The sequence below is a fragment of the Tarenaya hassleriana genome, unplaced genomic scaffold (genome assembly GCF_000463585.1).
Source record: "Tarenaya hassleriana unplaced genomic scaffold, ASM46358v1 Cleome4, whole genome shotgun sequence".
NCBI lineage: Eukaryota > Viridiplantae > Streptophyta > Magnoliopsida > Brassicales > Cleomaceae > Tarenaya > Tarenaya hassleriana.
In genome coordinates, this window is record NW_010966881.1 from 5,318,947 (window position 1) to 5,345,768 (window position 26,822).

General features: G+C 38.6%; 6 protein-coding genes across 6 annotated transcripts in view; 5 read left to right on the forward strand and 1 right to left on the reverse strand.

Moving 5' to 3' along the window:
• LOC104824188 (DNA-directed RNA polymerase V subunit 5C) overlaps positions 1–89 on the reverse strand; it is a 2,376-nt gene extending 2,287 nt beyond the window's left edge. Inside the window, exon 1 of the mRNA XM_010556174.2 lies at positions 9–89. The gene's annotated coding sequence lies outside the window, so the exon portion shown is untranslated. The remainder of the gene's footprint in view (positions 1–8) is intronic.
• Positions 90–904: 815 nt separating this feature from the next.
• On the forward strand, positions 905–4,209 carry LOC104824190 (F-box protein SKIP5). The gene is made up of 5 exons (XM_010556176.2): positions 905–1,148; positions 2,078–2,222; positions 2,294–2,372; positions 3,437–3,495; positions 3,638–4,209. Exons 1-5 carry the CDS (start codon positions 992–994, stop codon positions 4,020–4,022), a joined length of 825 nt encoding a protein of 274 aa, XP_010554478.1. The 5' UTR covers positions 905–991; the 3' UTR covers positions 4,023–4,209.
• Positions 4,210–4,561: 352 nt separating this feature from the next.
• Positions 4,562–7,313, forward strand: LOC104824191 (uridine 5'-monophosphate synthase). The gene is made up of 6 exons (XM_010556177.1): positions 4,562–5,448; positions 5,831–5,914; positions 6,253–6,335; positions 6,426–6,513; positions 6,606–6,860; positions 6,946–7,313. Exons 1-6 carry the CDS (start codon positions 4,669–4,671, stop codon positions 7,075–7,077), a joined length of 1,422 nt encoding a protein of 473 aa, XP_010554479.1. The 5' UTR covers positions 4,562–4,668; the 3' UTR covers positions 7,078–7,313.
• Positions 7,314–8,380: 1,067 nt separating this feature from the next.
• On the forward strand, positions 8,381–14,210 carry LOC104824192 (F-box protein At3g54460). The gene is made up of 8 exons (XM_010556178.1): positions 8,381–9,090; positions 9,912–12,455; positions 12,556–12,763; positions 12,848–13,087; positions 13,176–13,235; positions 13,338–13,468; positions 13,592–13,706; positions 13,937–14,210. Exons 1-8 carry the CDS (start codon positions 8,486–8,488, stop codon positions 14,084–14,086), a joined length of 4,053 nt encoding a protein of 1,350 aa, XP_010554480.1. The 5' UTR covers positions 8,381–8,485; the 3' UTR covers positions 14,087–14,210.
• A 264-nt stretch (positions 14,211–14,474) lies between these two features.
• LOC104824193 (haloacid dehalogenase-like hydrolase domain-containing protein Sgpp) lies at positions 14,475–16,997 on the forward strand. Its single transcript, XM_010556179.2, has 6 exons — positions 14,475–14,563; positions 14,656–14,704; positions 15,715–15,829; positions 16,027–16,178; positions 16,270–16,531; positions 16,643–16,997. Exons 2-6 carry the CDS (start codon positions 14,670–14,672, stop codon positions 16,835–16,837), a joined length of 759 nt encoding a protein of 252 aa, XP_010554481.1. The 5' UTR covers positions 14,475–14,563; positions 14,656–14,669; the 3' UTR covers positions 16,838–16,997.
• A 708-nt stretch (positions 16,998–17,705) lies between these two features.
• LOC104824194 (beta-galactosidase) lies at positions 17,706–26,675 on the forward strand. Its single transcript, XM_010556180.2, has 17 exons — positions 17,706–18,043; positions 18,483–18,722; positions 19,112–19,258; positions 19,763–19,841; positions 20,376–20,559; positions 20,938–21,003; positions 21,212–21,451; positions 21,975–22,181; positions 22,284–22,587; positions 22,916–23,075; positions 23,221–23,329; positions 23,686–23,821; positions 24,176–24,231; positions 24,325–24,624; positions 24,728–24,850; positions 25,167–25,856; positions 26,178–26,675. Exons 1-17 carry the CDS (start codon positions 17,914–17,916, stop codon positions 26,346–26,348), a joined length of 3,342 nt encoding a protein of 1,113 aa, XP_010554482.1. The 5' UTR covers positions 17,706–17,913; the 3' UTR covers positions 26,349–26,675.
• The last annotated feature ends 147 nt before the right edge of the window (positions 26,676–26,822 follow it).

Sequence of the window (26,822 nt, forward strand, 5' to 3'; positions counted from 1 at the left end):
CACTCTTTCGATTCCTTCCTCCTCCTCTGCGGCTGATTTTTCTTGCTTTTTTTTGTTGGGAGAGGAAAAGTCACGAAATTTGTTCTCCGCAACGAGTCTCTGCTTCGTCTTTTACCTAGCTTGGCCCTTGTTTCTCTTTTGGTCCTTGGATAATCTGAGCCGTCCGTTCTAGAGATCAACGATAAAGATGAGTTTCTACTTTGACGCACGGCACCGGACGAGCTAATTGGTCCGTGCATTACCGGAATGGGGAAAATAAAACAATTTCAATAAATATTTTTGGTTTTTTTCCCAAAACAAATTTTTATTATGGTATTTTACGATTTTCTAAAAACGTTTCATATATAATCCCGTGTACATAATGTCAAATAGTTTGAAATTCAAATTCTGGATTTTTAGCAGACCGATTTTCGGTTTAATTTTCGTGTTCATCTAACCTATTTTCCATCGGTTGAAATTCAATACGTGTAGTAAATTCCGCGATGAAAAAAATACCACGTTGACAAAATTTATTAAATTGGATTATTTATTTGGTAAATTAAAAATGTATTTATTTGTTTATGTGTCATGATTTTTTTTTGGTGAGATTTTCCTAAATTGATATAATAATCAAATGAATAGCTTTAAATAAACGAAATTTAAAAAAATACACGAAGCTTAACATAACCAAATTGGAAGTATATGCCTTTATCTTAACAAAAAATATTATTTATAAAATATTATCGTAAAATCATAATTGATTTAAAATTCTAAATTAAATAGGTGTTAAAGAGGAACTATGACTATCAAGATATATAACTGATTGTTTTTTCTTATTAAATGTGTTTTTTAAAATCATTTCCCAATATTTTATTTTACGGACATAAAAGTTATATGAAAATTATCAGATAAAAAAGGTTTACGTCATTTTCAGATATAATCATCAGAGCGAAGCGATTTAGGGTTCAAGCTTCTTCCAACCAAGCCAGTTTGCTAAAGCTGTGCAGCGGTGATGGAGATGGAGAAGTTCGCCGGAATTGGCAACGAGGTTAGTTCAATCGAATTCGCCGAGCCAAGGAAGAAGCAGAAAATGGAGTCTGATCCTCTATTTAACAATCTCGACGATGGTTGCCTCATGCACATCTTCAGCTTTTTATCTCCTATTCCAGGTAATTGGTTCATCTGCGCATGAAATTTATATGTTTGTAGGCTGATTCTTGGGTTCCTTTGGAGTTGATCCACTTTCGTCTGATGTACTTGTTAGATTGTGGGTTTCTAGTCTCGTTATTGATGTTGTTGTTCCGTTGCTCTCCTTGTTAGATCTCAATTGGGATTCTAGGGCTTTCTCGCTAGTCTCTCTTCTTTCGGTTTTGTGCAGCTGAATACTGGACTTGTTTACAGTGTATGACAGTGTTTTCTGATGAAATGTAAATGGGTGTGTGGCAGCTGAATATTACTGATTGAAAGTTGGTGTTTTTGGCCTTGCAAGCAGTTCGGAATCTCCATCATTAGATTTCTGAGGAATTGTGGAATATATTCATGTTAGAATTGTCTAATAGCGTCTGTGGTTCAAGCATGTTAAACTATCATGACAGAAGCCTTATGATCATACCCGAATTCTGCAATGGCTTTGTGGAGCCTATGTGCTCAATGAGCACTGCTCATGTAGCTGTTTTTCAGCAACTGGTACTGAATCCTTGAATTAGCCATGGAGCGTTCTTCAGCTCTTGCTGCTTCTCTGATTCCTATGTATCTCTTCTCTTTAAGCTTGCTTCTAGAGGAGAAGAAACAATTTGTGTATATATTGGTGTTACTTTTCCACAGTTTTCCTAACGAAGTAGAAAAGTGTTAAAAGGACGTCCAATTTTTTTTCCCGTATTGTACGATTATATGTTTTTAATGTTTTGATACTGCAAAAGGATTTTTTTGGCTTCTACTATTGAGAGATGTTAAAGAGGAACAAGAACTCTGTCTTATGTTAATCTCAAGTTGTTTAGTTTTCATATTTTAGTGGCATGAGAGTTCCTTGATTGATATCATTTTGTTTTTTCATTACAGCCCTTTCAACCCTCTTCATGTACTTTTGATGAGTTTGCAGATCGGTACAACACAGCCCTCGTTTGCCACAGATGGCATTACTTGGCATGTCACCCTCGATTGTGGCTACGGGTAGACCGTTCTGTGAAGGATTTATCTCAGCCTGGAGTTTTCCCCAATATCGAGTCAGCTGTATCTGCAGCAAGGTTTGTGAGATTAATGCTGAATGCATTTTGGTAATAAAAACACATGAATCTGACCAAACTGTCACCGCTAGACCTGGAGATACCATTTTAATAGGTGCTGGTGGAAGTCATCGTGTTTCTAATATTCAGATAAAAAAGCCTCTTTGCCTGGTATGTCCTGAAATTTTATTTTCAAAGTAATTAGGTTTGGTAATTAATTGTAGAACTACCGATACGAGTTGATTGGCCTTAAATTTCCTGGTGGTCCCTTTTTTTTCTTCTGGTTTCTCCTTTTTGATTCAGAGAGAGATTCAATAATGGGACAAGTATTGTATGTTTTATCTATAACTGAACCATTAAAGTAGATTGCAATATTATGGATCTGACTTCATGTTAAAATATCTAGACTTACATCTATATATGCAATAAACTTCTGATTTCCCGAAGTTAAGCTGACTAAAGAAGAACGTATGGTGCCTTTCTTTTGTGAAAGGAGAAAGGATACCCATCTAATGCCATCCCTCTGGGAATAGGGAATCAAAGTGGATCCTAGAGATTTGAAGCTGACACATCAAGATTTTAGAGTATCTAAAACCTATAGGCAGAGTTGGTTGAGTTTTACAAGTCAAAACGGAATCTGTAAGCTACTTACTTCTGTTTAGGTTAACAAGCCTTCCTACTGTTGGCTTCTGGTTCACATTGATTCTCTTAGGGTAACTTGAGAGTTGAAGAATATTAGCTTTACACTTGAAGAAGAAAGAATCAGTAGTGAAAATCTCATGAACCTGAGGAGAACTCAGGAAGAGAATTGAATAAATTTTACCAGAAAGTCAGAGGAGTAAATGTATGACTGTAATCTTTCTTTTAGAAAGCTGCGTGAGAAAAGCTGCGGACAATGAAAAAGCGTGTAAGATGGAATTATGACATATGCATACAAATGTGTAGAATGCAGATGAAATCACACTAGTGATGAATCCTGGTCATGAAATCATTCTGGGTCGGATCCAGAACTTTAGTTTCATGCTGGGAGCAGATTTTCCAGACTGACAAGAGAGTATTATTAGAACAACCAAATCTGGTTTTTTTAGTTGTGGTGGTTCATTAAAGTCTCTGGCACTCTGCATCATGAGGCTGAAAGGGTTGCCGATTTTCTTTTCAGATGAATTGGGATCTGAGGCCATAGGTTCCTACTTACATAGTACATACCATTTTTATCTCATCTCTGCTTTGTTCAGATTGGTGGAGGCGAGCTTCCTGATGAAACTACCCTCATCTGCTCTCGAGGTTCAGACAGGTTCAGTTTTTTACATTCCGTTTGAATCGTTTTTCGAACAGTAATGAGTTTCGCCCGTACAAACTTGTCTGCTGTTTTCTATAATCCAAAGATCATCATCGGTATATGGCTTCCTTGTTTTGTTTTTGGATTTTTTGAGCAGTGCCCTGGAGTTGCTATCAACATGCAAGCTAGCAAATCTAACAGTGAAAGCCGAGCTGGGTTGCTGTTTGCTCCATAGGAGTGGAAGGCTAACCATTGATGGATGCGTCCTCCAGTGCGAATCGAACCCATTAGACTACCTCTCATGCCCCATCGTGACAACGGCCGGGAAGGAAAACATCTTAGTTGCTCCAGCCGTGAAGGCTCAGCCCGAGAATGGAACCGTTGTCGAGAAGACAAGGGGCGATAGTGTGAGCGTTTTGCAAACCCGAATCGAAGGAGGGGCAAAGGCGGTTCTGACAAACGGAGACTTGGTTCTGCAGCGTGTTCGAGTCATATACTCTCGGGCATACCTCTACTTCTGGTTTGATGTAGATTCACAGTGATAGCTGATTGTTGTTGTTGATGTCCTTTGTGTTAATCTGTAACATTGGTTCTTCATTCTTGCGTTTCCCTTAGGTTGTCTCCATTGTCTGTCAACAACAACAAAAATATGTCTCTTTGTAGGCTCATGCAGAATAATCAATGTGTTAATTTAAATCTTGAGATTTCAAAATCAGTTTCAATTTCTTATCCGAAATGTGTAATTTATGTGTATGATATATATGTATATATGTGCATGTATGTATCTCTTTTTTGCAGAATGCACAAAACAAAGTGAAGATTCCCAGTTGATAAAAATGGACCAAGTTCGCAGATTGCGATTTTCATTTTTTTGTAGTGTTTGAGTTTCCTTCACAGTATTACAGTTTTCTTTAGAAAAATATTTTTGTATTTGTACATGATTGTATATATTAAATAATTTGTGTTTTTTATTTATTTTTAATTAAATAAAGAGAATTCACATGGAGCCGTTATGGACTTAAAAAAGAGAGACGTTTCTCCATAAATTTCGAAAGTCAGGACGCCGAAAATGAATTTATTATTAAAAACCCTACACTACACTGGCAAAGCAGAGCCCCACTTTCTTCCTCCCTCCGCAGCCACCGGTTAAAACCCTAAAAAATTCTCGGAGGAAATTTGTCAGCAGCCATGGAGTCACTGATTCTACAGCTCCACGAGATTGGCGCCGTTAAATTCGGCAACTTCAAGCTCAAATCCGGAATCTTCTCTCCCATCTATATCGACCTTCGCTTGATCGTCTCATACCCATCTCTTCTTCAGCACATCTCACAAACCCTCGTCTCTTCTCTCCCTCCCTCCGTCTCCTACGACGTCCTTTGCGGCGTCCCTTACACCGCGCTGCCCATCGCCACCGTTGTCTCTGTCTCCAATGGCCTCCCCATGCTCATGCGTCGCAAGGAGATCAAGGACTATGGCACCTCCAAAGCCATTGAAGGGACCTTTCAAAAGGACCAGACCTGCCTCATCATTGAGGACCTAGTCACGAGCGGGGCCTCCGTGCTCGAGACGGCAGCGCCGCTCCGAGCCGCCGGGTTGAAGGTGAGCGATGCGGTGGTTCTGATCGACCGTGAGCAGGGAGGGAGGGAGAATCTGGCCGATAATGGGATTAAGCTCCACTCGATGATCAAGTTGACGGAGATGGTTAGGGTTTTGAAAGAGAAGGGGAGGGTCGATGAGGAGATGGAGAGAACTGTGCTGCAATTTTTAGAGCAGAATCGGAATGTTAGTGTTCCGAATGTAGAGAAATTGGGAGCTAAGGTTAGGGTTCCAGGGTTTAAAGAGAGGGCGGAAATGGCGAAGAATCCGACGGGGAAGAAGTTGTTCGAGGTTATGGTGAAGAAGGAAACCAATCTCTGTTTGGCTGCAGATGTCGGAACCGCCGCCGAATTGCTCGACATCGCCGATAAGGTTACAAGATTAAGATTTCACTCTGTCTTCCATTAAATGTTTTCTTGCGTTTTCCCGGACAATTTTATCTTCTCTTGAATATTTGGTCATCACGTTGTCATCTCTTCCAAAACATTCATGGGAAGAACAACACAGAGAAAGCTCAGATTACCTTGGATTATTACAGGAGAAGCAAATTCGTTCTTTGCCAAATTGTTAGAACTATATGATGCAGTAAAATGAAAATGACACATTTCTCATAGGCCTTGAACAGGGCAAGAATAGAAAAGGTTCTCTTCTTGTGTGAAATGACCTCAGAAACGAATAATTCGCAACTGTGGATGGAAAATGGATGGTATTCATTTGAAGAATCTTATTCGATTAATTCTTCTTTTGGTATTAGGTGGGACCAGAAATTTGCCTCTTGAAGACCCATGTTGACATATTGCCTGATTTCACCTCGGACTTCGGCGCTAAACTGCGTGCGGTAAGATGTTTTGTTAATTTGTCAGCATCATTCATACACAATTCATGTGAAAAGGTTATTTCTTGTGTCGTATGGATTGCCGGTTATGTGTTTCTCTTGACTGTTTTTGTGATAACGGTGCCCTTTGATGGGATGTGTCGATCTTTTCCCTTCATACTTTGAATCTCTTCCACGAAAATATTTCTCTTACAAGTCTTCAGCTTTTGTTTATTACAAGCTACACTCCCAAATTTCTCAAACCCCCGCCGAACTAACAGTGTTATCCATTGTTAATTGCCGACATTTTGTTGAGCTGTATTGTCCTGCTTGCTTTGATTTCTAACTTGATTTTGCTTCAGATTGCAGACAAGCACAACTTCCTCATATTCGAGGATCGCAAGTTTGCGGACATAGGTAACACAGTTACCATGCAGTATGAAGGGTAAGTTTTTTTTATGCCACTTAGCCTTTGTTGTTGTCATTTCAGTGAATTTCCACTGATCTGGGGCCATTTTTCGTGCGATGTTTTCAGTGGTATCTTCCATATACTAGATTGGGCTGATATTGTCAACGCCCATATAATATCAGGGCCGGGAATTGTAGATGGCCTGAAATTGAAGGTATACGACCTGCTTTCTTTGAAGGGTACTGTTATATGAACGGCTTGATGTTATCTTCTCTAACAACTCCTGATTTCTGACTTCATGATCAGGGTTTGCCTCGTGGAAGGGGTTTGTTGTTGCTGGCCGAAATGAGCTCGGCCGGTAATCTTGCCACAGGAGATTACACTGCAGCAGCAGTGAAAATCGCGGAGGATCATTCTGATTTTGTGATTGGATTCATCTCTGTTAATCCCGCGTCTTGGAAGTGCGGACCGGTAAATCCAGCTCTAATCCATGCAACACCTGGAGTTCAAATGGTGAAGGGCGGTGATGCACTCGGTCAACAGTATAACACCCCATACTCTGTGAGTCACACTCCCTCCCTCCCTAGATCTTTTGATCCAATGCATATTTTGCTCGCTCCTCTCATTTTTCTTGGCCTTGTTTCAGGTGATCAATGAGAGGGGAAGCGACATCGTAATTGTGGGCCGGGGAATCATAAAGGCAGAAAACCCTGCAGAGACGGCTCGCGAGTATCGGATTCAAGGATGGAACGCCTACTTGGCGAAATGCTCTCAGTAAATTCGGTCCCTTTGCTTCCATTGCTTTGCCTGCCCCTCCGGGATGAACGGGTAAATAAGTTTCGTCCCGGCTCTGCACCTAAGCATGAGGTTCTTTCCCCCCAGCATGGGTTTATGGGTCTGGATGGATGTAAGTTTTCGTGTTATTCAATAAATTGCGTATCGATAGTTTGTACGATGATGTTACTCGAGAATCTCAAACTGGTTCTGCGGTTAAGATTTTTACTTTTGAGTTCATGGTCGGATTTCGAATCCTAGAATCCAAACCGCTCAAATTAGGGAACTAACAATATCTGTGGTATGCGAACTGTTCGGTTTGATTGGATTTGGTTATTTAGGTTTAGAAAACAAATTTAATATTGAATTCTAGATCCGAAAATATATTCCGTATCCTTTTAACGTTTTAAATAATTTAATATTTCTTTATACCGTAATCTAATTCACTATAAAATTATAAAGAGTTTTAGTGTATAGATACTTTATATTGTTATATTTCTTATTTTATTTGGCTTTATCTTTTTTTTTTATATATATATTAGGATAGAAAATAGGATTTTTACGTAATTGATATCAAAATAATTTAAATGATCTCATTAGATTTAAATTTTAATTTATAAATTTAATTTAATTAAATTTTGAATGATATACGTTTTAGTTAAACTCCTATAATCCATCGTATTTAATTACTAATCAAAGAGCCGTGGATCTTTTTCGTATTTATAGAAGAAAGAACAAAAACATATTATTCTTTTGTAATTGATTGAATTGCAAAATAAAATATAGGTGTTGAATGGAATGTGGTTTTCGGAGTTTTTGGATTTTAAAAATTGAAAAAATCGACAATCAAGTTTTTTAAATTTTAGTTTTCTTAAAAACCTGAAAATCTATTTTATGGAAAAAATCAACTAAAAATTCAAAAGTACAATTCTTTAGATTTATAAACTTATAAAAACCAAAAACTAAAAATTAAAAACCAAAAACTAAAATAAAAAACTCAAAATAAAAACGCATAGTGTTGATAAAACTAGTGTAAACGTTATACAGTTTCTTCTATACATATACAAGTACATAAACCTATATGAACATTCCTAACCCTAAAAATGTCAAGTTCACCTTAAAAAAGTCATGTTATATAGGTATCAATTTTTTTTGTTTGAAAATTTCCGATTAGAACCGGCTTAAACCGGGCCCAATTAATTAATTGGACCGGTCCTTGGATATTTCTCAGATTGCCTAAACCGGAATCCAGAGATAAACTCTTAACCCTTTACTTTCGTTCGAGTCCAAACCAACTGCTCCTTTAACGAACGTGAACCCTCTAACCATTGTAGCACTGCGGAGAGCCTCAACCTCAAGTTCTTCGCAAAACCCTAATTTCACCCGTTTTGTGTTAGATTGGGGTTCCCCCCATGGCTGACGGCGGAGAACCCGACCACAAACTCTGTGGATTTCTCTGTGCCGTCGTTTCGGTCAATTCTCGTGATCTTCCACATGACCTTTCAGTGGGCTCTTCTTGTCTTATCTTCAGTTATGAATCACGGACCGGATTCAAAACCGACAATGGTGTGATCTTATCGTTAATTGATTCGAATTCCAATATCAATTCCCGATTTAGGTCGAGCAACGGAGTTCGGAGCCCGGGTGATGAAGCTGCCACCATGGATGTGGAGGCTGGAGCTTTGGAGAGTTCTCCAAAATGCGAAAGGATCACAGAGGGAGAGAGGTCATGGAAATCAACGGAGACCCAGAAATCGCAGGACACGGGACGGGTAAGGAAGAGGGGGAGGAGTATTGGTATGGTGAATGGAAGCATAAGCGTGGTAAAGCAGATTCAAGCTTTGGATGCACACAATTGTCTGAAGATCATGTCACGTGTGGTCTCGGTTGATAAGGGTGATAATGGAGAATATAGAGCTGTTGTGCTTGTGGATGTTCTTGTGCCTGTTGCCCTGTGGTGTGGTTGGCAGTTTCCAAAATCTCCGAAGATTGCTGCTTCACTGTTTAAACACTTGAGGTAATTTGTTTATGTTGCGTCGTTTGCTTGGTTATGCAGAGCTAGGGTTATCAATGTTCTGTGGCAAACTCAGGGTTAACAATGTGGTAGGTCGATGTAAAGGAGAGTGTTATTAGGCTCGGGTTATCGAGATGAACGTTGATGCTAAGAGTTGGATTTTATTAGAATGTGGAATTCATGATTCGGGTTTTGTGTGTGATTCCATTGTATGCTTGGTGTGCCTTAACGTGGGTCATACTCAGTGCCATTGTCTATGATTGGAAAGAATGCAATGAGATGTGTCTTTTAGGATTCATGTTTACGAATGCTAAATATATTCTGAGATTTGACTGTCTTGTTGCTGTTGCAGTTTTTGTTTATGTTATTTTGACTTATTTGTGTCTTTGTATCACCAAACAGCATCATGTGACATGTAGCTGGATATCTGTACGTTGGTCTCTGCTCTTCTAGTTTTCCAGTTTCATTTCTTCACAGAAGATGACTACAGCTTCTCGTGAATATTTACCATATTTTATTGACATTAAAACAAGGGAATCCGGTAGAACAGTTACAGGGAAGGACAGAGGAAGTTCGGAGGCATAAATAGGATTTGATATCGGATAATGTGATAACTTTTACCACTTCTCTTGGATGACAGACAAGTTTACATGTGGATGATGAAAAATCAATTTAGTTCTTCTTTGTGACTCCATTCATACTCGTATTGTTATGTTGAATGAGAATATTCTTAGCGTTCTGCTAACAAACATGGGAACTTCCTCTGCGGAAAAGGATTAAAAGGTTTTTTTCTTCAGTATCTAATGCAATCTAATTCTTTGCAGCTGCGACTGGAAATTGAGAAGCTCAATACTTAAGGGTGAAAGTTACTGGAAAGAATCCAACGGAAGTATAAAGGATGTCTGGAATATTTCTGACTGCCATGTCCTTGGGTGCAAGTTATGTTGTGGTGCCTATGATTCTTCAAAAAGAAAGTTATTTAACCTTCATGAAATTTTTCAGAGCTTGCCCAGCCCAGGAAGTAATGGGATGCTTAATTCTACTGGACTATCATCATCTGCCGACTCTTATTCGTCGGGTATTTGGGATCTTTCAGATGATATTTTGATTAGTATATTGCAAAAACTTAGCCCAAAGGATCTCATTAGCGTTTCAGGGGTTTGTCATCATCTAAGATCATTGACCTCTTTAATAGTGCCATGTTTGAAGCTGAAATTGTTTCCTCATCAGCAGGCAGCTGTCAAATGGATGTTACAGCGTGAGCAGAAGGCTGAAGTTTTATCGCATCCACTATACCAGAAGTTCGACACTGAAGATGGATTCTGTTTCTATGTAAATGTTGTCTCTGGTGACATTGTATCTGAGGCTGCTCCCACTTTCAAGGATTTTCGTGGTGGCATGTTCTGTGATGAACCAGGTCTAGGTAAGACAATAACAGCTCTATCACTTATCCTAAAGACTCAAGGAACGATGGCTGATCCACCCGATGGAATTCCAGTCATTTGGTGTAAACATAATGACGATGAAAAGTGTGCTTATTATGAGTACGCGAGTGATCAGTGCACTTCTTCTAGTATGTTTTCAGCAAAGAGGGTTCTGAGTCCAAGTGGCTGCAGAACCCAGTTTTCCCCTGATGTCTTTAGTCCGGTGTGGGAGTCAAGTTCTTTGCCACGCAAGCAAGCTAAGTTGATGGATCCGAGTGATAGAAGTACTGAGTCAGAAGTTCAACGTAGAAGGAGCTTGGGTAATGTCAGAAAAAATCTTTTTCAGGCTTACGATGGGGTATTTAAGTTCTCTAACAGTGTGGAAGCTAAACAAATTGGTGACACGAAAAAGCATGGATTCTGGAATCTGAAAAAGTTATCTTCGAAAGAGCAAGATGTTATGAAAACTGGTCGCAAGAGAAAAGGTCCTACAGATTTGGATGTGCAAAATGAAACCTGGATTCAGTGTGATGCTTGCACAAAATGGCGGAGAATATTAGATGAAGGTGTATCTGTTTTTGATGCTGCCTGGTTTTGTAGCATGAACACCGATCCTGAACATCAGCATTGTGAAGATCCAGAAGAATTGTGGGATAGTTGTCAGCTGATAAAATACTTGCAAGGGTTTTATGCTAAGGGAACCTCTGGTGAAAAGGGTGAGAATGTCTCGTTTTTCACTGCTGCCCTTAGGGAACATAAGTCTTCAATAAACTCAATGGCAAAGAAAGCTTTAATGTGGCTTGCTGATCTCCCCCCAGACAAGCTCTCACAAATGGAAACAGTTGGTTTACTCAGTCCGGTGTTGGGTAGTTATTGGAGTAAGGATATCGATGCATTCCAGAGAATATTTCAAGCATTTGGTCTTGTGAAGAGAGTTGAAAAAGGTGTAACTAGGTGGTACTATCCGAGTTTTCTTGACAATTTAGTATTTGATTTGCCTGCCTTAAGAGTTGCTCTGTGTCAGCCATTGGATACATTCAGGCTATATTTGTCAAAAGCATCTCTGATTGTTGTGCCTGCAAATTTAGTTGATCACTGGAAAACACAAATCAAGAAACATGTCAGTCCTGGTCAACTACGGGTTTTGATCTGGACTGACAACAGAAAGCCTTCTGCACACAGCCTGGCTTGGGACTATGATGTTGTGATTACCACTTTTAACCGCTTAAGTGCAGAATGGAGCCCCCGGAAGAAAAGCCCACTGATGCAAGTTCATTGGCTTAGGGTAATGCTAGATGAAGGACACACTCTTGGGTGTAGTCTCAGCTTGACAAATAAATTTCAAATGGCTATTTCTCTGACAGCTTGTAATCGTTGGCTACTGACCGGGACACCAACCCCTAACACGCCAAATAGCCAACTCTTACATCTCCAACCTTTACTAAGGTTCCTTCAAGAGGAAGTGTATGGAGAAAATCTAAAGTTTTGGGAATCTGGCATTCATAGACCATTCGAGGCCGAGATGGAGGAGGGTCGCTTACGTTTACTGGAGCTGCTTCAGAGATGCATGATAAGTGCTAGAAAGAAAGACCTGCTAATGATTCCTCCGTGCATCAAGAAAGTGACTTATCTTAGTTTCACCCAGGAGCACGCAAGAAGTTATAACGAACTGGTGGAAACAGTTAGGCGTAATGTCCTATTGGCTGACTGGAACGATCCATCTCATGTTGAAAGTCTGCTAAACCCAAAGCAGTGGAAATTTCGAAGTGCGACGATCAGAAACTTAAGATTATCCTGTTGTGTGTCTGGGCATATTAAGATGACTGATGCAGGTCAAGATATCAAAGAGACTATGGATGATTTAGTTAAAACTGGGCTCGATCCTTCTTTGGACGAGTATTCTTTGATTAACAGTTGCCTTCTTAGTGGCTGTAACTGTCAAAGGTATTAACTTAAATCCAATGCGTGTCATTCATATTGTGCATTATCAAAGCTTTCTAACCGAGTCTTTTTTTCTTTTGTTTTCTTTTTAATCAATCATTAGATGCAGAGAATGGTGCCGATTACCTGTAATCACTCCATGTAGACATCTACTATGTCTTGATTGTGTTGCTCTAGACAGTGAAAGGTGTAATTTTCCTGGCTGTGGATGCTTATTCGAGATGCAAACTCCGTTGGCTCGGCCTGAAAATCCAAATCCAAAGTGGGCTGTGCCTCGGGATCTTATCGAATTACAACCTTCATATAAGCAGGTAAGTTTTTGTGCACAGATACTATATATAATAAACATATGATTCCTGGGTGGTAGACTCTAATTCTGTTCTTTTATCATGCAGGATGACTGGAACCCTGATTGGCACTCTACCATGAGTAGTAAAGTCGCTTACCTCGTGGGAAGGTTGAGAAAGTTACAGGAGAGTAATAGAAAAAATATTTTATCTTTCTGTAAGACTAACTCCAGAGCAAATTTTGAACAAGACTTCAATAGTCTTGGCTTTGGGGCTTGGATGGGACTTGTTGACAAAGTTCTGATTTTTTCTCAATTTCTCGAGCATATTAATGTGATCGAACAACAGGTATTGACCATCTCATACTTATCAACTTGTTATCTAATTTTCTCACTGGTTTTGCGTTTTAAAATTTCATATTACTTCCTTTTGTTAGTTGATTGCTGCGGGCATCAAGTTTGCTGGAATGTACAGTCCAATGCATTCAGCTAATAAGGTACCTGGTCTGCTTACGTGCGTGCATCTTCTCTTATATTATGTTTGTTTGTTTATTTGATTGCCACGGTTAATGAGTATTTGTCTACTTTCGGCTATTCAGATGAAATCTCTGGCCACGTTCCAGCAAGATCATGAGTGCATGGCACTTGTGATGGATGGAACGACGGCGTTAGGTCTTGATCTGAGCTTTGTGACACAAGTATTCTTGATGGAACCTATCTGGGATAAAAGGCATGTTTTTCAGTAAATTTATGTCAAGATACATCATACATCGACATATTACAAAATGGAATTTGATATTATTTCCCTTGTCTGGTTTTGCTGATTATTTTCGTATATGGAATATAATAACAGCATGGAAGAGCAAGTCATAAGTCGTGCTCATCGGATGGGTGCTACACGTCCTATTCATGTGGAAACCTTAACAATGCGTGGCACTATTGAAGAGCAAATGATGAGATTCCTAGAGGTATGCCACTTCTCTCCATGTCGGATTTTACTTCTTTCTCTCTCGATCTCTTTCCATCCTTCTATGCTTTGAGTTACAACTTCTCATCGGACCGACCCTATTCGCATAGAAACCTTATAATATCTCATGGGGAAACTAAACTAGAATTCTTGCGACCCATTTGTGTAGTTTTTCTTTTGTGGATCCATAAATGTCCGTATGTGTTCGAGAGGATTGGGTTTTTTCCGCAGGATGCCGAGAAGAGAGGAGGGGTATGGAGAGAGGAGCAGGAAAAACCCGACAAGGAGAAACGGAACCATCGTTCGATGCATGATTTTGCGGGAAGCAATTACTTGGTCAATCTCGGCTTCGTTCGAACTGATGTTATTGTCACAACATGACTCTAATGCCCCGCTGCGTTTGTGTACAAAGATAGAATGGGTCATTGATTCTTGACTCCATTCCCCTTGGAGCTAATATATAAATACCAAATCATTCAATGGAAAAAGCAGACCATTTTTTTTATTCTGTCTATATCTTTTAATTTTTCCTTTTTTTCGTTAATGGAATGCATTTTGGTAAATCGAAAATGCCAAAATTGGTTTAAAATTTAATAAAAATAAGTCTGTTTCAACAGTCTATATATGTTACTGATTTATACATTTGAAGTTATTGTGAGAAATTTCCAAAAAATTTTGGTTGGAGTCACATGCAAAAACGTTGTTCTTCCTCGCAAAGAAAAAAAATGGTTCGTCTCTTTTTTGTCGGAGTGCCATTCATGCACTCCCAAAAAAAAAAAAAAAAAAGTACCAATTTTAGATGGAAATAAAACGAGACGTGGAGGAGAAGAGAACCCGCCTCTGAGATTCGATCATCTGGTATATTCCTCTCTTCATATTCTTCAAAGCAGCCTCCTTTATATGTATTTTTTCCCCTAATTTCTTCTTCATTTTTAACTTTGAATGCTCAGATCAATTCTTCGTTATGACGAATTCATCCGATTCAAGTCTTTCTGAGAGGTACCCATTTCAAGTTTTCGACTTTCTTCCATTTCGATTATTCCTATGATCTTCGCCTCTCCTCGACATGCTTGTGCTCGTCCTATATGCGTCTTTGACTTTGTAGTACGTGTGTATTTGCATATGCGTGTATCAATTCGCACGCTATTTGTATTTGGTCATCTGGGTATTTCTCGGGGTTTGCTTCAGATTTCAATTCACGGTCTGTGTCTGTGATCTTCCCTATAACAATCATTTTCCAGTATCATATGATTTTTGGTTCTTTAGAAACGATTGTAACAGTTTCTGCTGGAAAAATCGATACGAATGATGTTGTTATCTCCCTAAATCGTGTTCGTTTTTCATGTTCATTAGATTTGTAGCCTCCTCTTACTATTTGCAATTTTGCTTTCCTTTTTAGTTTGTGTACTGAAAAGCTTCGATCTTTAGAGTTTATGTTTATGCCCACCTGGTTTACTTGCCAGGTTCAATTGGTTGATATGTTCGATTGTGATTTCAAACTGAAAATTATTGATTAGAGTTTAACCCCACATGGTTTCTCTGTCAGGTTTGGTTCATTTGAGATGTTCGTCTTTGAAAATTATTGGGTTTTGGAGTTAAATGTTAATGCCCATTTGTTTTTTTAATCTGTTGGATTGGTTTCATATGTTAACTTGTGATTTCATGCTGAAAGTTACTGACTTTCGAGATGATTTTCAATCCCATATGGTTTTCCTGTCATGTTGGATTGGTTATATATGTTCAACTGTGAAATTTGTAACCTCACTTAGCTATCCCATCAGGTTCGATTCGTTTGATATGTTCGTCTTTGAAATTTTAAGTCCACTTGTTGTCATATTAAGTTGAGTTTGTTTGATATGTTCGATCTTGATTTTTATCTCATCTGTGATTTTAGATTTCGATATCAATCTTGGTTTCTTCCTGTCCATATAATTGACTTTCTTGTAGAACAGCGTGTTTGTTCTGTCTTTTTTTAGTGAACTGATGGTTCTTTTTTTCGTGACCTTTAGCAAACCTTCGCTATTGCATCTCGCCCCGTTAGAGGCCGTTCTGTTTGACGTCGATGGGACACTCTGTGATTCAGATCCAATCCACCTTATTGCCTTTCAGGAACTTCTCCAAGAGGTTTGGTTTGTTCTTGCTTGTGAATTGTGATTATATATCTTCAAGAAGAAGATTTATCATATTACGACGATAATTTCCTGGTCTGTTTATTCGCCGGAAAGAGGATTCAATTTGTGAATTTGTTTCGGAACGTAGTTTATTACTTGTAAAACCATTCACGCAAGTTAATTTTTGCTGCTGTGGTGGACTATTGACAGATTGGTTTCAACAATGGTGTTCCAATCGACGAAAAATTCTTTATCGAAAATATCGCTGGAAAACACAACTCGGAAATTGCTGCATCTCTGTTCCCCGATGATCTTTCAAGGGGCTTGAAATTCTGCGAGGAAAAGGAAGCCCTTTTTCGCAAGTAAAGTCCTCATATCTCTTGTAGGATTTCAGACTCTTGTTTCGTTTATAGTAATATGTACACTTTCTTTTTCTCGTTTTCGATGGAATAGAATCGTGGTAGAAAAGTTAAAGCCGATTGACGGGCTGACCAGACTGACCAAGTGGATCGAGGAACGCGGGTTGAAACGAGCTGCAGTAACCAATGCCCCCAAAGAAAATGCAGAGCTAATGATAACAAAACTCGGTCTCAAGGATTTCTTCCAAGCTGTAATTGTTGGATCCGAATGTGAACATCCGAAACCACACCCCGACCCTTACTTGAAGGGCCTCGAAGTTCTTAACGTGTCGAAGGAACACACTTTGGTTTTCGAGGTCTTTGCCCAAATCAATCAGCTTATTAACACTTTTTTTTATTGTTACATGATCTCTGTTTCGTCTCTTGTTTTTCCGCCCCTACATTTCCTTTTGTTTTTTCGGGTTCAGGACTCGGTTTCGGGGATAAAGGCGGGAGTTGCAGCGGGAATGCCCGTGATCGGACTAACTACGGGTAATCCAGAAGAACTCCTCATGCAGGCGAAACCTGCATTTCTCATACAGAACTACGCTGATGCAAAGCTTTGGTCTGTCTTGGAAGAACTTGACAGTAAGGGAATGCTCTTAAACCATCTTTCCCATTGAGAGCTTTTTGCCAACGGGGCTATTGATAGGGTAAAAGGGTAAATATTTACACCCTCGGGACCTTTTTTATATTTTTCTCACTATTTCGATCTTTAACCGGTTTGGATAAACCGGATCCTTTAAGATAGAATAAATTGGGGAATGTTTCGTTTACTATTTATTTCTGAATATTCGAGTTTACTATTAAGAAAAATGCACGCCAAATATTTACAAAAAATACAGTTATTAAATAAATATATAATTTTTTGATGTACCAAATAAATACACAATTTTTTATTAAATAATATCTAATTAATGTTCGATTGATTTTTGTTTAATTCAAAATAGATCGTCATGGAAAATTTAAAGCTGATTGACGAAATAAATTCGTAGAAATATAATTATGTTTTTAAAACCGTTATTATAGGATAGACGAGACTTTCGAAATACATTTGTCCACTATCCTAATTTACAACGAAAATATTCTTATAAATCAGGTTTGTAAACTAAACGGTCAAATTAAAATAAATATATGAATTTTATTCTTAAGCATATCCTCTTCTAACAAAAAAAAAAGAATATTTCAGTCATTTTTGGAAGAATGGTCTCCTGTATTTATAAATCTTTCTTTTCCAAAAAAATAACATTATACTGTAAATCAAAGGATAATTTATTATTTTTATTTTACAAAAAGACCAAAATATAATTTATTATTCTTTATAAGAAACATATTAGAAAATTTAGGAAAATAAAAACTTGCTAAATAGTAAATTTAACCGATCATCTTCAAAACAAAAGCAAGCATTTTGATGAAGGGGAAGCAAATCTCGTTTTTTGGAAATTATACGACAATAAAATGGAAGAAAAATCTTCGGAAAAATGCAACACGTGGTTGCTTTTGCCATCATGCTTACGGTAATTCCTGTTGTCTTCGTATAAGGATTGGGATATCCGAGGATTCTTCACTTCAGCCATGGACACCAGCTCTGATCTTCTGCGGTGATTTGGTTATTCTCCTCGTCAAGCTTGAAACTTTTTCTCTCAAAATCGGTCATTTCGTCGTTCTTTCGTAAATTCACTGCGATTATTCGGCAAAAATGTCTTCTCTGGTGGGTCAAATGGTTCTTCCCTCTGAGAATGGCCACAGAGTTTGGGAAGATCAGACCTTTTTCCGGTGGAAAAAGAGAGATGCTCATGTCATTTTGCGTTGCCATGATTCCATCGAAGGTTTCTTTTTTTATCTACTTTTTTTTTTTCTCTCTCGGATGGATTTTTTTAGGGCGACTTTGATGGCTTTCTTGCAAATTGAAACATGTTGGTTCAAGGAGTATGAATCAGATACTGCAAAAGTTTTTTCAAGGTCGGATCCTGCAGATTGAGAAAAATAGAATGTAATCCAGTTTTTAATTTGTTCCCAGAGTGTTTATTTGTTGTCCATTTCCGTGGGTTATAGTTTCACAGTGTAGGAGCCTTTGACCATGGTTGATGATACTCTTAGTTTGCTTCCATTCGTTGTGTTAAGGGTCTCGAGGCTCATAATTTAGCAGCAATGCATGTTTAGCATACATGTTGACGGGAATCATGGCTGAGTTCTTTAATGTGGATTCAAATTTTTGTCAGCCCAATTAAGAATTTGATGGCATTGTCATTTTGCATCAATGGCTAGGATCTCTGAGGTACTGGTATCAACGAAATAATGTGGATCTCACCGTGGCCAAATCTGCTGTCTGGAATGATGATGCCGTTCAAGCAGCTCTCGATAGTGCCGCCTTTTGGGTCGACGGGTTGCCTTTTGTCAAGTCGTTATCGGGTTATTGGAAGTTTTTCTTGGCTTCTAGTCCTACCGGTGTTCCTGAGAAATTTTTTGATTGTGCGTTTTCAGATTCAGAGTGGGCAAGTTTGCCAGGTTGGTTCATTTCACCTTTCTCCGATCCTTTATTCTGCAGATTTTTATGTCAGTTATCTTAATAAGTTTGTCACTTTGATCTCTCAGCTTCTTACATAGGTTGTCCTGTTTGGGCTTTTAATAGTTGAAGAATTAAACTTGCTGAGATATTTCAGATATACATACCGCATTAAGTATTCATGCAGTTCTTAGAAATGGAGTTAGAATAGGATTCAGTGGCCATTTCTAATGTGAGTTTTCAAGACCTGGGAGTGTGTTTCATATGTTAGATGTCAAATCTTCTTGCAAGCAAATCATCAATGGTTAAGTTGTGTTCTCAGAGTTGGCTTTTGTTTGAGTTATATGATCTTTGACTTGGTATGTTTTGACTCCTTGCCTGGGTCCTGCAGTTCCTTCTAACTGGCAGATGCATGGATTTGATCGGCCTATATATACAAATGTTGTGTACCCTTTTATAAATGATCCTCCTCATGTTCCTGGGGATAATCCTACTGGCTGCTACAGAACCTACTTCGAGATTCCCAAGGAGTGGCAAGGTATTATATGCTCTGAATTGACGATTCAGCAATATCAAACAGAAAAAAATTAGAGAAAACTTCTATTCCCTTTAATCTTTCATTCAATTGTTTTTTTTCTTTCATTTCCGGTTTCTAGGTAGAGGTCAGAGTCTGAAATTGAAATATGTTCTCCTTGTAGACTGGATTAAAATGGTTGCTTACTTGCCCACTTCGTATATGATCTTTGTTACATGGTTTAGCATTGTTTGTTCTTGATACTTACTTTTGTCCCCACGGGTTAAATAGATGTATTAAACACCTATTGTTCAGTATCTACCGTCGCACTGAAGGTCATGAAAGTAAGTCTCTTGGGAATAGTTAAGTGAATTATCGCTCCTTTTATAACTACACTGTATTGCAAAATGCTGTTTAGCTTGAACTTACTAGTACTGGAAAATTTCCATTATCTGTACAATAAACTTCTTGTTTTCCTTCTTTCTTGTTTTTACTTGACCCTTTAATAAAAGTTATACTTTTGTGCAGGTAGAAGAATATTTGTTCACTTTGAAGCTGTTGATTCTGCATTCTTTGCTTGGGTAAATGGCAATCCCGTCGGGTATAGGTATGAAGTATGCCTTCAAAGTACTTACCTCTTCTGATTCACCTCATTGCTTATTCCTGTTTAGATCTTTAGATGCACAGGGAGGCAGTTTTGACTTTATGACCTAAACTTGGGTCTAATAAGGTTCTGAATATGCCAAAGGACTGATCTAGCTATTGAGCATATAAATGGTAATACTATAACCTGAAATGAGATTGCTGTGATTGAATCTGTAGTGTTATTTTTTGCTTGACACACACCTCTATTCGCGAATCTGATCACGACAGATGCTTCCAATGGAGCATGATGTTGAATATAAGGTTTTAAACAAAAGATGTAGATATTTTTTTTCCTTGTTTAATTTTGGTGAAGCATATGCATTGTAGGCAGCAACTAGTAATAGATCTGCATGCATATTTTAAAATCTGGGAATTGTCAGTAGCTTCCATGCTTTATTTGTTCTCCTAGAGCTGTTTGCTAGCAATGTTTCCGCACTTGATTTTGAAGTGTGAAACTAAAACACAAACAAAATCTTTCCCAATTGTCTTATGTCAGTCAAGACAGCAGGTTGCCTGCTGAATTTGAAATTTCGGATTACTGCTATCCATGGGATTCAGGGAAAACAAATGTTCTAGCTGTCCAAGTCTTTAGATGGAGCGATGGTTCGTACCTTGAAGACCAAGATCATTGGTGGTTGTCAGGGATTCACCGAGATGTACTTTTGTTAGCAAAGCCAAAGGTATTGTTGTTCCAGTCTTGTTATAACCTGAAAGTTTACCCTTTAAGATTAACTGAAAGACATCATTAGTTGATTGGGAAATTGTTTACCTTAACTGTAATATTCTTCACCAAAAGTGCCCAACTGTTTATCTTGATCTCTTGAGAGTCTAAATCTAATCTCGTATTGATTAAATTGGCGAATCTACTTTTATTTGAAATTGACAGACAAAGTAACAAATTGTTCTGATGGTGGTACTCTTAACAAATGAAAATGTAAATGTATATTTCCATGCTAATTTATCGTCCAAAAGAAAAAATTTGTCAAATATATTTTAGATTTCTAATGCACTAAAAGCCTAGACTTGGACTGAAAACTGATGTTAACTGCTTTATGTAGGTCTTCATTGCTGACTACTTTTTCAAATCGAAATTGGCTGAGGATTTCTCATATGCAGACATGCAGGTAACTACTCCCTTTTAGAAAAATGCAGTTTACGATATGGCCCAATTATTTATGTTGTTCTGTACAGAAATATTTCTCAGTTTCCTTTTTCAATTATTTATGGTCCTTTTTCATTTCTTTTTTTTTTTGCTTGCGCTTTATTTTAGTGTTGATGAAATTAAAACACCTGCACAGTTTATGCTTACTTGTTTCAATAATAACTACGCAGGTTGAAGTGAAATTAGATAATACGAAGGAGACTTCTAAGGATGCAGTTCTCTCTAACTTTGCCATAGAAGCTGCTCTATATGATCCTGAAAGTTGGTCCAACTCCGGAGGATATACCTACAAACCATCTCCGAGCGTGGCTAATCTGAAGTTTAATCCTTCACCAAGCCAAAGTTTAGGATTTCATGGTTATATGCTCGAGGGAAAACTCAATGCTCCAAAGTTGTGGTCCTCAGAACAGGTAAGCAACTCATTTTTTCGATTTGTATTATTTTATAATTATCAATAAATTTGGTTTGATTTTCAGAAATTAACTACAATTGTTTACAGTTTAGTATATTGGGGAACAGAGGTATATTCAAACAGAATCTAAAAAAATGGAAGATGTAATAAATTAGATTATCTGGTCATATTCCATGTATCTGCAGTGCTTCTCTTTGAATGTTTAAAAGCATAATGTTCTGCCTTTTTATTTCTATACAATAATTTCAGATGCATTGAATAATTGACGTGGAACTGAGAGTTTTTATGGTTATCTAGCACCCTGTTGGACTTTTTGCTCTAGTTTATCTCCGTCTGTATCATTGCTTGTCTAAGCTCTTTATTCTGACAGCATGTTAGTTCTGAACTGGTATTGGCAAAGATAAAATTGGAAATGACATGGTTCTCGTGAAGTATTGCTTTGGTATGTAATTTATGGTAGTTTCTGTGATGAAGCTGGTTTTCTAACTCATATTTCCTGGTTAATTTGTATTGGGACGCAGCCAAATCTTTACATTCTTGTGGTAACTCTCAAAGATACATCTGGGCAAGTGGTTGATTGTGAATCGAGCATTGTTGGCCTTCGCCAAATAACAAAGTCCTTCAAGCAGCTTCTTATTAATGGACAGCCAGTTATTATAAAAGGTGTCAACAGGCATGAGCATCATCCGTGTGTGGGGAAGACAAATATAGAGTCCTGCATGGTCAAGGTGAGAACAGTTCTCTCCTCAGTTTCCCTTGGCTTATACAGTGATATCATGGTTTAGTTGATTAATTGGTTCTATTTAAGGATGTCCATATATCATTTTCAGGATTTAGTTTTGATGAAGCAAAATAATATAAACGCGGTGAGAAACAGTCATTATCCACAACATCCCCGGTGGTATGAGTTATGTGATTTGTTCGGCATGTACATGATTGATGAAGCCAACATAGAGACACACGATTTTTATCTCTCTAAACATCTGAAGCACCCTGCGGAAGAGCCGAGCTGGGCAGCTGCTATGTTGGACCGAGCAGTGGGTATGGTTGAGAGAGACAAAAATCATGCATGCATAATTTCTTGGTCACTGGGAAACGAGGCTGGGTATGGCCCTAACCATTCTGCTATGGCCGGTGAGCAATCCCGTCTATCCCTCAGCTAGCGAGAAAAAAAAAACTATTGAAGTCTGTTACCAAAATAACATGTGGGATTAACTCACTTCTAATACCATTCAGCTTTTCTAAAATACTATGCGGAAGTCAAGTACCTGTTATCTATGTGCTATATATTTCCTGGGCAAAATGCAAGATTAATTGCTCCCATGAGCAGCATTCTGAAATTTTCAAATGTTCCGTGATCAAATATTATACTGAATGTAATGGTGTTGAAGAATTGACTTGCTTATTTTTGTTCTTCCAGCTTTATTCACTTTGTCTTGTTGATGTCTAACTTCTGGATCAGGTTGGATTAGAGAAAAAGATCCCTCGCGATTTTTGCACTACGAAGGTGGTGGATCTAGAACTTCTTCTACTGATATAGTATGCCCTATGTATATGCGTGTTTGGGACATTGTCGCGATTGCAAAAGATCCGAATGAACCACGCCCTTTGATATTGTGCGAGTATGTCATCTCAGAGTCATCATATTTACTCTTTTCCCTACTTTATTTCTCTTTTCGTTGCTTGGTGACAGTATATTCCATCATCGTTTATACTTCAGGTATATTTCACATTTACTAAGAGGAATTTCTACTCAATAAAATGCAGGTATTCACATGCAATGGGTAACAGCAATGGTAATATTGATGAGTACTGGAATGCAATTGACAACACCTTTGGGCTTCAAGGAGGTTTCATATGGGACTGGGTTGACCAGGTTGGTAATTCTGATTCCTTAACTAATGTGAAACTGAGTTCTTCAAGATACTTGATAGAAGGATTTCTCATCTTTCGAGGATCTTGTATTTGCTTGATTTCAGAATATTCAAATCGTTATACATAGGTTATTACAAATCTATTAAACTTCTTGTTTTTTTTTACTGGCGAGGAAGAAGAAATGATAGATTTTTTTCAGGATTCTTAGAGATAAATATATAGTATTCTGAGGCTCTGTTTTTCATCTTTATGGCCTATTGCCTCGTGGAGTTGTGGTTCGTTAAGTCTATATACTGAATAGAAAAATCGGAGCTGTGGTTCATTAAGTCATTTTCCACCCTTCCCTCTATCAATCAGGGGCTGCTGAAGCTTGATTCAAACGGCATTAAGCGATGGGCATATGGAGGAGACTTTGGTGACGAGCCTAATGATTTGAACTTCTGTCTGAATGGGATTGTTTGGCCAGACCGAACTCCTCATCCAGCAATGCACGGTAATCGCTTCTTACCTGTTTTTTTTTAAAATGAAATGTGACTTATATTAATCAGAAACTTTTTTGAGTTTTTTACAATTCGAAATAATCGTAACTAACCAAAAGGTGCATTTCCATATGGATGGAACAAAAGACCACTATACATTGATAAACTAAACGGTTGTGGTTAATGGAACCAACCTGCAAGGAGTTGATTGGGTTGCATCGGTCTCGAGTCTTGCAAGGAAAGGATGCAACTCCAAACCATGCGATCAAGCTGTCTTCTTACCTCTTCTTAACTTTACTTAATACGTGACTAAGTTGTGAATGGCATCGATAATCTGTTGTTTGCATCATGTCTCTCTGCCGCTGAAGAGGTTAAGCACTGTCATCAACCCATCAAGGTTTCATTGACGGAAGGCACACTCAAGGTGTTGTAGCTGTTTATCAACTGGCCAAGGTTTCCTTCAGCTCGGTCTGTGTGATGTTGATATGATCTGTTTAACTTGACTTTCTCTTTTCAGATATCAAACAATTTTTTCTTTGAAACCACACAAGGATTGGAGTTTAACTGGGTGGTTCATGGTGATGGTTATCAACTTGGATCTGGGGCCCTTTCTCTTCCTGTGATAAACCCACAGAGCAGCTTTGATATGGATTGGAAGTCAGGTCCATGGTATCCCTTCTGGGATACCTCAAACTCTGGAGAAAGTTATCTAACGATAACCTCCAAGGTTAAAAATTCTACTCGCTGGGTTGAAGCTGGTCATCTTTTGTCTTCAGCACAGATTAACTTACCTGCAAAGAGACATATAATACCACAAGTAATTCTCATATGCTTTATGATTCAGAATAGGAAACAAATTCGCTTTTCAGCATGTTTGGTAATATGAAGTCATGATATTTATAAGTGAACTATTATTCCAGGTTATCAAAAGCACAGATGCCCTTATCACTAGTGAAATGTTAGATGATTCAATCAAGATCAACCAGCAGAACTCATGGGAGCTCACGGTAAATGTCCGAACTGGAGCCATAGAAAGCTGGAAGGTATGTTCTTTACGTTTTAATTCTGAATGAGAAACCCTTAAACTGTCATCAGCTTCTTTTTGGCTTGTGAAATAGTCAAGTAGAAGCTGCATTTAATATGGCCACATGGGGTCCCCTACAAACGTCATAAAAAAAGGACCAACCTAGTTCGAGTCCCCACCTGGTGGGGGTGTTGGGGAAGGGAATATACTAGGCAGCCTTACCCCTACTTTTATGTAGAGAGGCTGATTCGAACCCGCGACCTCAGACCCGTACAAATGTCGTAGTTGAAGAATATTTCTCTGCTTTTGATCCTGAAGATATTGCAAAATTACAGGTTCAAGGTGTTACCCTGATGAACAGAGGCATACTGCCATGCTTCTGGCGAGCACCAACAGACAATGACAAAGGTGGAGGTGACTCTAGTTATTACTCAAGGTGGAAAGCAGCACATATGGATAATGTTGCTTTCCTTACAGAAAGCTGTTCTCTGACGAGTATCACAGACCGATCCATGAAAATAGAGCTAGTTTATCTTGGTATCCCCGGAGGAAAAGGAGTTTCTACTTCTGAGTCTACAAAATCAGATGCCTTATTCAAGGTTAGTGTGACATATATGATCTATGGTTCTGGAGATATCATCACTGAATGGTCTGTGGAACCAAGCCCTACTCTTCCACCTTTACCAAGGGTAGGCATTGAATTTCACATTGAGAAGACACTGGACCGGGTTGCATGGTATGGCAGAGGACCATTCGAGTGTTATCCAGATCGGAAAGCAGCAGCCCATGTGGGGATATATGAACAGAAGGTGGAAGATATGCATGTTCCTTATATTGTTCCAGGAGAATGTGGGGGTAGGGCTGATGTTAGGTGGGTAACTTTCCAAAACAAGGATGGAAGGGGAATCTATGCTTCGACATATGGTAGCTCTCCCCCTATGGAAATGAGTGCAAGTTACTATACCACTGCAGAGCTTGATCGTGCAACCCACCATGAGGAGCTTATCAAAGGAGAAGACATTGAGGTAATAACGTTTCCATTTCTCTTTTCTCTTTCCTTTTCAGCAATCCATCGGGAAATGTTAGGTCATACATGTGACTGCCTGATCTAAACCCATCGCTGTTTCCAGTGAGATTTGATAGTTTCTATCTATCACTTTAAACTGCAGGATTATTATGCTGTACTTGTGTTAGATCATATGTCCTAGGCTGTATCTAGTGTACTTCTGAAGAGAATTTATCGCTGATTCCTTCTCGGACGAAGAGTATCGGTTATGATGGTTCCTTGATCGATACCCTTTTGCTAATCTTCGGCTTCTCTCTGGTATGGCGGTGTGTAATTACAGGTGCATCTCGACCATAAACACATGGGTGTTGGAGGAGATGATAGTTGGACCCCCTGTGTCCACCAGAAGTATCTGATTCCTCCGGTACCATACTCTTTCTCTATGAGGTTGAGCCCGATTACTCCAGCTACGTCGCCCATCGACCTCTACAAGAATCAACTTCCAAGCTAGGGCAAGTCTCATTGAAGAGGTTTTTGCATTGTTTGGATGCTGAATCTCAATCTGCAATTGAACTGAACTTGGCATTATGAGGTTGGAATAAGGTTTCTGAGGGAACCCTTCGTGTTTTATGGCGTCGGAATAGTCGTGCTTGTAACTTGAAGCTTGTGACCGAGTTGACCATCCCTAAAACTAAATGACAAGAAAGGGAAGAGATGAGGTACACTGACTTCAGACATTGAAACTGGTTATCAGACTGAGCTTTTGTTTGGTTGGGAACGCATCAAAAGAGTTATGTTGTGGTCCCTTTATCCATATCGGGTCCTTCACAATTCACAAGACGACTTCCAAAATATTTGCACCAACCGACACAGGAACAACACCATCAATCCATCCAGGCCTTTGTTAGCTACTTTACAAGTGGGCACAACATGTTCTTTAACCCCCAAAAAAAAATCAAGTTTCTTAGAACTAAACATATGGTTA

Coding starts and splice junctions, on each gene's coding strand:
- LOC104824193 (XM_010556179.2), top strand. CDS start 14,670: ATGACGAATTCATCCGATTCAAGTCTTTCTGAGAG. Junction 14,705..15,714: donor GATTCAAGTCTTTCTGAGAG/GTACCCATTTCA, acceptor CGTGACCTTTAG/CAAACCTTCGCTATTGCATC. Junction 16,532..16,642: donor AACACACTTTGGTTTTCGAG/GTCTTTGCCCAA, acceptor TTTCGGGTTCAG/GACTCGGTTTCGGGGATAAA.
- LOC104824194 (XM_010556180.2), top strand. CDS start 17,914: ATGTCTTCTCTGGTGGGTCAAATGGTTCTTCCCTCTGAGAATGGCCAC. Junction 18,723..19,111: donor AGAGTGGGCAAGTTTGCCAG/GTTGGTTCATTT, acceptor TGGGTCCTGCAG/TTCCTTCTAACTGGCAGATG. Junction 22,588..22,915: donor TAACCATTCTGCTATGGCCG/GTGAGCAATCCC, acceptor CTTCTGGATCAG/GTTGGATTAGAGAAAAAGAT.
- LOC104824192 (XM_010556178.1), top strand. CDS start 8,486: ATGGCTGACGGCGGAGAACCCGACCACAAACTCTGTGGATTTCTCTGT. Junction 9,091..9,911: donor TCACTGTTTAAACACTTGAG/GTAATTTGTTTA, acceptor AATTCTTTGCAG/CTGCGACTGGAAATTGAGAA. Junction 13,236..13,337: donor CAATGCATTCAGCTAATAAG/GTACCTGGTCTG, acceptor TCGGCTATTCAG/ATGAAATCTCTGGCCACGTT.
- LOC104824191 (XM_010556177.1), top strand. CDS start 4,669: ATGGAGTCACTGATTCTACAGCTCCACGAGATTGGCGCCGTTAAATTC. Junction 6,336..6,425: donor GTTACCATGCAGTATGAAGG/GTAAGTTTTTTT, acceptor CGATGTTTTCAG/TGGTATCTTCCATATACTAG. Junction 6,514..6,605: donor TAGATGGCCTGAAATTGAAG/GTATACGACCTG, acceptor CTTCATGATCAG/GGTTTGCCTCGTGGAAGGGG.
- LOC104824190 (XM_010556176.2), top strand. CDS start 992: ATGGAGATGGAGAAGTTCGCCGGAATTGGCAACGAGGTTAGTTCAATC. Junction 2,223..2,293: donor TCAGCTGTATCTGCAGCAAG/GTTTGTGAGATT, acceptor TGTCACCGCTAG/ACCTGGAGATACCATTTTAA. Junction 3,496..3,637: donor TGCTCTCGAGGTTCAGACAG/GTTCAGTTTTTT, acceptor TTTTTTGAGCAG/TGCCCTGGAGTTGCTATCAA.